This window comes from Dipodomys ordii, unplaced genomic scaffold (genome assembly GCF_000151885.1).
Source record: "Dipodomys ordii isolate 6190 unplaced genomic scaffold, Dord_2.0 Scaffold165, whole genome shotgun sequence".
In the NCBI taxonomy this organism is placed as follows: domain Eukaryota; kingdom Metazoa; phylum Chordata; class Mammalia; order Rodentia; family Heteromyidae; genus Dipodomys; species Dipodomys ordii.
The window spans coordinates 1,593,865-1,600,875 of record NW_012267381.1 but is presented as its reverse complement, the minus strand read 5'-3'; the positions used below and the strand labels follow the sequence as shown (position 1 = coordinate 1,600,875).

At 43.9% G+C, this 7,011-nt stretch overlaps 1 protein-coding gene across 1 annotated transcript in view; it reads left to right on the top strand.

Annotated features, from left to right (window-relative positions):
- Itgb3 (integrin, beta 3 (platelet glycoprotein IIIa, antigen CD61)) overlaps positions 1 to 4,802 on the top strand; it is a 40,749-nt gene extending 35,947 nt beyond the window's left edge. Inside the window, exons 13-14 of the mRNA XM_013033246.1 lie at positions 1,210 to 1,376; positions 3,530 to 4,802. Coding sequence (XP_012888700.1) covers positions 1,210 to 1,376; positions 3,530 to 3,595 — 233 coding nt within the window. The 3' untranslated portion in view covers positions 3,596 to 4,802. The remainder of the gene's footprint in view (positions 1 to 1,209; positions 1,377 to 3,529) is intronic.
- Positions 4,803 to 7,011: the final 2,209 nt, after the last annotated feature.

The following is a 7,011-nucleotide window of genomic DNA, read 5'->3' as shown; positions in this document are numbered from 1 at the left end:
GGTGCTGAGGAATCAAACCCAGGGCCTCAGGCATGCAAGGCAAGCACTCTACCACTGAGCCACCTTCCTAGCCCTATTTAATTTTTTGTTGGTCATGGAGCTTGAACTCTGGGCCTGGGCACTCTTCAGCTCAAGGCTAGCATTCTACCACTTGAGCCACAGCACCACTTCTGGCTTTTTCTGTGTATGTGGTACTGAGGAATCACACCCAGGGCCTCATGCATGCAAGGCAAGCACTCTACCACTGAGCCACCTTCCCAGCCCCAGATCTCAGTTTTTTAAGTAGTAAGGATAAGGCATGAGCCACCAGTACTCAGCTCATAAGAAGTTTTTAAAGTGTGGGTAGATACTTTCTCTATTTAAAATTCTGTTGAATTTTTTAAAAAAGTAAGTGTGAAGCAAGAATTGAAACTCAGGCACTCTAGCCCTGGAATGCACAGTGGCACAAACACAAAAGACAAGTCACACCTTCCCTCTAGGGATAAAAGGGAGTGTAATGAGGATTCTGACAAATAGAAGGTATGGTGCAACTAAAAGGGTCAGGTGCTCTTAAGTCTAGCTAATGGCAACTGTGTAAGAATAAAGGCACCGGAGATTACAAGTTTTTTGTTGTTGTTGGGTTTATTTTTTGGTCGTGGGCCCTGAACTCTGGGCCTGGACGCTGTCCCTCAGCTCTTCAGCTCAAGGCTGGCACTCTACCACTTGAGCCATAACACTACTTCCAGCTTTTTCTGCTTATGTGGTACTGAGGAATCACACCCAGGGCCTCATGCATGCAAGGCAAGCACTCTGCTACTGAGCCACCTTCCCAGCCCAGTTTACAAGCTTTTTTGATATGTGTGTGTGCTTTGCACAGGCATATGCATGTGCGCAGTGCTGGGGATCAAACCCAGGGCCTCACAGATGCTAAGCAATTGCTCTACCACTGAACTATATCCTCAGCTCCCAAATCAAATTATAGAATAAGTACTTGGGCAAATCACATTGAGTAAACAAATCTGTGTAGTGAGACCCTCTTAAGAGCTCTGATTTTGACCACACAGGACAGATCATGGCTGTCTTTAACACTGCTCGCTTCTTAAAAATATGAATCAATTTTCAAGACTATCTTATTTTCTTCAGAAGCCTTTTGGTTCTTTCTCCCTTTGTCAAGAAGACCTCATTGGTAGTGAGTTGTGGTGATTCCTGTTCTTGGCTTCTACTTCATAGAGTGTCCCAAGGGTCCTGACATCCTGGTGGTCCTGCTGTCTGTGATGGGGGCCATTCTGCTCATCGGTCTTGCTACCCTGCTCATTTGGAAGCTCCTCATCACCATCCATGACCGGAAAGAGTTTGCTAAATTTGAGGAAGAACGAGCCAGAGCAAAATGGGACACGGTAAGAGACTGGGCTGGGCATTTTTCTTAAGTTTCTAGTTTGAGAAGCAGAAGTGGAAGCAGGAGATGCTCAGAGTTGTCAAGCTCTGCCAACACCACAGTTTTCCACTCCTGCTCTAGATATGAGGAGATGGTTTACCTGTCCCATGTCTTCAGGCTTCCTAAAAACTGATTCTCTACGACACAGTGACCCCAGGCCATGTCATAAGTGCTAATTGAATACAAACAGGACACCAATGAGACACTGTGAAGAAGTTTTTTTTTTAAATTTTGTTCTCCAGTTGAAGGAGACAGGATGAACTTACATGGAAAATATAAAATATTCCATAAAGTAGTATTGAAATCCAAAATATTAATGCACAAATGGAAAAAGATATAACAACCAACCTTTACCAAGAACTTACCATGGGCCAAGAACTGTTCTAAATGCTATGTATTAGCTTCTCTCATCCTTTTGTGGGGAGTACTATTATTGTTTCCATTTTGTAGGTAAGGAAACTGAGGGCCTGGAAGTTACCTGGTTGTGGTTTTTGACTTGAGGTTGAACAGAAAGTCAGTTTCCTATAGGGTTAGGAGTTTTAAGTGACTAAATATTTTGAGAAAGAACTTATTTCATTCTTGTTGCATATTTTAAGGTTTTTTCCCCCCTGGACTTTCCAAATAGTCATTTGATTGCCTAAATGTTCATGGTTAGACTAAAATTTTGTTCCCATCTGTTGGTGACCTCAGGGCTTTGTATTCAAGGGTCCCAAAAAACTAGCATGCTTCTGTTAGGACCAGGCATAACACCCGTAGCCTCTTAAGCTTGCAAACATATTTTTAGTTTCTTTTTGGAAGCTTGAACTCAGGGCCTGGGCACTGCCCCTGAGCTTTCTTGCTAAAGTTTAGTGCTCTACACTTGAGTCACAGCTCCACTTATGCATTTTTTTGGTGCTTCATTGGAGATAAGAATCTTGTAGATTTTCCTGTCCAGGCTGGCTTTGAACCATAGTCCTCAGATCTGTGATGTGTCCATTGGCAGCTAAGATTATAGGGATGAACTACCTGCACTTGGCTACTTTGAGTTTCTTGAAGATACCATTAAAGACTAATTGACATGGTGAGATTCATCACTTTTTGTTGGAAAATAAGTTGGAATATTCAGTGAGCCACTTGCCTTTTCCTGGTCACTGGAGAGTTTTGTGGCTATGGATTGAAGAGATGAGGTGAAAACCAATCAAGACTTATGGCAGAAAAACCTGGCTTCTGTGTTCTGACCACCACACTGTTCAGCACTGTTACAATGAAGGAAAAAAAAAAGTGCAAAAGAGGGAGTGCCAGGCAGGGGAAGGTCATGGGGGAGGCTGGTGAAAGCTATCCTGGAATGTTTGGGGTTGCCAAAAGGAAAAAGAAAGTGACAAATTAATTTTATTGTTTTAGAAATAGTAGCAGGGGGCTGGGAAGGTGGCTCAGTGGTAGAGCACTTGCCTTGCATGCATGAGGCCCTGGGTTTGATTCCTCAGCCACAATAAGCAAAAAGAAAACAGCTGGAAGTGGCACTATGGCTCAAGTGGTAGAGCGCTAGCCTTGAGCTGAAGAGCTGAGGGACAGCACTCAGGCCCAGAGTTCAGGCCCCATGAGTGCCCCCCCCGCCAAAAAAAACAAAAACCAAAACAAAGAAATAGTAGCAGGATGTCAATCTACCATGTTTATCCTCCTCCAATTTCTTACCCATTCCTGTTCTAGGAGTAAAAATGTGAGTGAGCTGGTCTCCAGTGGCTCACACTTATAATCCTATCTACTTAGGAGGCTGAGACCTGAGGGTTATCATTCAAAGCCAGCCCAGGCAGGAAAGTCTGATTAAACACCAAAAAGCCAGAAGGGAAGCTGTAACTCAAATGACTCAAGTGGTAGAGTGCTAGCTTTGAGCAGTAAAAGTTCAGGGATGGTGTCTAGGCCCTGAGTTCAAGCCCCAGATTTGGTATACATGTGTGTGTGTGTGTGTGCGCATGCACATACACACACACACACAAACACACACACACATTGTGAGTATGAGAGAGCATTGGCCTATTTCTTTGATGCTGTGTTCCAGAGAAGGGTGCCTTGGGCAAACCTTTAGGCCAAGAAGGGTGAAAGAACTCACTATAAGATGCTTTTCCATTCTTTTTTCAGGCCAACAACCCACTGTATAAAGAAGCCACTTCCACTTTCACCAACATCACCTATCGGGGCGCTTAAAGACAAGAGGTCATCCTCAGATCATTGTCACACTGTGCTAGGATTGTGGGAGTCTCTGCCATCATGTTTACAGAGGACAGTGTTTGTGGAGTGGGATTTGGAGTGGGTGGGCTGGGAGAATGTCAGTTTGTGTGTGTGTGTGTGTGTGTGTGTGTGTGTGTGTGTGCACTGTGCATGGAAAAATGTGTAATTTAAACCTTGTGATGTGTCCATTGGCAGAGCTCTCTTCCCTTGGTCCTGAGAATGCCTCCTTCAGGGATTCTTCCTGCTTAGCTTGAGGGAAACCTATGGAGCTGAGTAGGTCTTGATTACCTCAGTGAGAAGTCAGCTTTCCTTGTCAGAAGAGCAGGGCTGAGGTCTCTCATGCCAGAGGAAGGAGTGCTGAATCTTGGCTCTATCCTGAGTTTATCACTTCATGGTTCATATGCCTGTCTCTCAGTGGCTAATAGCTATGGTAGAAACTTCTGGGCTTTGCAGCCCAGTTGTGTTGTTACCTGTGTCTCTATCTTCTTCCCTTTTCTCAGGCTGCAGGGGGAGAGAGGAGAGATCTGAGCCCTCAGAGCTGTCTGTGTCTATAACCATCACCTCAGTTCAACAATCATGAGAGTTCTCACCTCATGAAAGTCCTTGTCACTGAATTCTTTATCTATTGAAAGAGGGTGGCAGTGCTCCTCAGGGGTGAAGGATGGCCCCCAACCAGTTCCTGATCACAACCCCTCAGATTTGCCTCATTGGCAGCTCTACTCTGGAGGTTGGTTTAGAACTATCATCATCCTTAACTCAGAACCATCGCTTACCTCCTCCTCTCATGCCCTCACTTGTTGCAGACATTTGACATGCACTGGGGATTTCTCTCATGACCAAATGTCTTTCTCCAAGGGAGGGTACAGTGGTTTAGAGTCAGAGGCCTGGCCCTACCCTCTTTTGCCCTTGTCACAGGCAACCCCAGTCACATAACCCTGTGCCTCTAGGAGTTCTATCCACCCACAGGAATAATTGCATTTACCTACCTCTTGGGTATCTTGTGAAGGAGACATTCCCATACGTATGCTGAGTGGAAGTGCCAGGATGGGATGATGGCCAGTGGGACCAGCATATGTGGCCTGTTCTCCGAAGGGCTAAAAAACCTCACTTTAACTCAGTCTTTAATCTTGGAGGCTACAAGTGAAATTTTATTTGATTTTTCTCTTTAGGCTTGCTTCACTGAAAGGAAATATATATTCATATATATATATATATATGTATATATATATATATGGTACTTGCGATAAAGTTGTGTTTTTATTTGATCATGAAGAAAGAAAGCATAAGAGAACTATGCAGACTTGGGCCAAATGCAGATACTTCCATTTGGCATCATTTGTAGTTAACTTGCTGCCCAGTTTCTGGGCCTGTGACAACCCTTCTTCTTCTTGGAAGCCTGTGAGGATGGATATATGGTCATGTTGGACCTTTCTGGAGGAGGACAGACTCTGTTGTTGTTTTTTTTTTTGTCCTAACTCAAGAAGTTGCTTGAATAATGTTGAATTTTAATTTTTGGGGGGGTCCGGTCGTGGGGCCTGAACTCTGGGCCTAGGCACTGTCCCTCAGCTCTTCAGCTCAAGGCTAGCACTCTACCACTTGAGCCACAACACCACTTCCAGCTTTTTTCTTTTTGCTTATGTGGTGCTGAGGAACTGAACCAGGGCCTCATGCATGCAAGGCAAGCACTCTACCACTGAGCCACCTTCCCAGCCCCCTGAATTTTAATTTTTAAAAAACCAATCCCTCACCGCTCAAGAAAAGGGAAAGACCTATAAACAGTGGACTGATGATAAGGAAATTTGAGTACTGGCCTAAGGAATCGTCTTAGGTCAATTTCTTCTCCCTGGAGTTCAGTGTTCTAGGTTGAAATACAATGTGTTTAGACCAGCCAGTCTAGAAGGTCTTTTTCAGTATCAATGTTCCAACATGTTGGGATTTACTGTGGCATCAAACATGGAGTCAAGATTCTGCATGTGTGTGTTTGTGTGTGTGTGTGTGTGTGTGTGTGTGTGTGTGTGTGTAGAGGGGCTGGTGTGCTGGAACATCACACAATGGTAGAGTGCTTGCCCAGAGAGTATGATGCCTTGGGTTTGATTCCCCTGTAGGACAAAGAAGCAAGTAGGGCATTTTGTTATGTTTGTTTTTTCAATTGGGGGTTCTGAGAGACGTGGCTTTGGCAAGAGTAGATGTCATTCCCTTATAACCTTTCTCAATGAGAATATCTTTCTTCCCTTTTCTGGAACCCTCCATCTTTTGTTAGCAGGTACCTCTCTTGATGTAGCACCTCCAGCCCACCCAACCATGACTTCCTAGTCCACTTTTCATATACTTGTACCCACCTATTAGGGAAGATCAACCAACAAGAAGTAGCTGATCAGGTATAGACATTGAGAATAAACTTTGAAATTAGGAATGAAGAAAGTGACTGAACCCTGGTTTGCCTATGGATTCCCACTGCTATAGGAGACAGGACTGTAGCAGAGGGATAAGTGGGGGGAGGGGAAGGATAGAAGTATCCAGGGAGTTTAGAAATAAGTTATAACCTTTGTTTACAGGGTCCATGAGAGTAGTGGTGGGACCATACTAAGATGGTTGCTATGAGCGAATTATATCACAGGAGGAAGATACTGTCTGTATTCAAAAGAAATGTATCCAAAGGATGAAAAAGAATCAATAGGATCTGAGTTTCTGAAGTGGTCTGATATGTCTTGAAGACCAATATTGTCTTGTCAATATGTGGAGCTAAGCAAATAGCTGTCAGTTTTGGCATCATATAGAGTAAACTTCTAGGTAGTATTCTGGCATCAGACAGCACCTGGCACAAAAGGATTGTGGCTAGCTCTTTTAGAGGTAATTCATGTCCATTCTCAGGGTCTGTGAACAACAACGGGAAACTGCACATTGCTGACAGATTGCTGTACAAGAGTCAGTTCTTTACCTCTCAGATATTCCTAGATGGCCCATGAGTTAAGATATTTCTTTTTGTTCAGTATTCCTGGTGGAAATGACTGAGTGCCTTCCTGACTTCCTCACCTCTTCCAATGTTTGAGTTGTGCAACAGTGAATTAAATGTGTTTTCCAAAAAGAATCAGCTGCCTGGTACTTCCTGTGTTATTTCTGTTTCCTTTGAGTGAAAAGTCCTAAGTGTCACTGCCTCACAAATGATTATTTTGAAGTGTGTTCCTAAATATGACAGAAGGATGACTCCTGTGGCGCTTGAACTCAGGGCCTGGGCACTATCCTTAAGCTTTTGTGCTCAAAGATGGTATTCTTCCACTTGAACCATAGCACCACTGCTGGCATTTGAGTGGTATATTGGAGGTAAGAGTCTTATGGACTATTCTTCCCAAGCTGACTTTGAACCACAATCCTCAGATCAGTCTCTTGAGTAC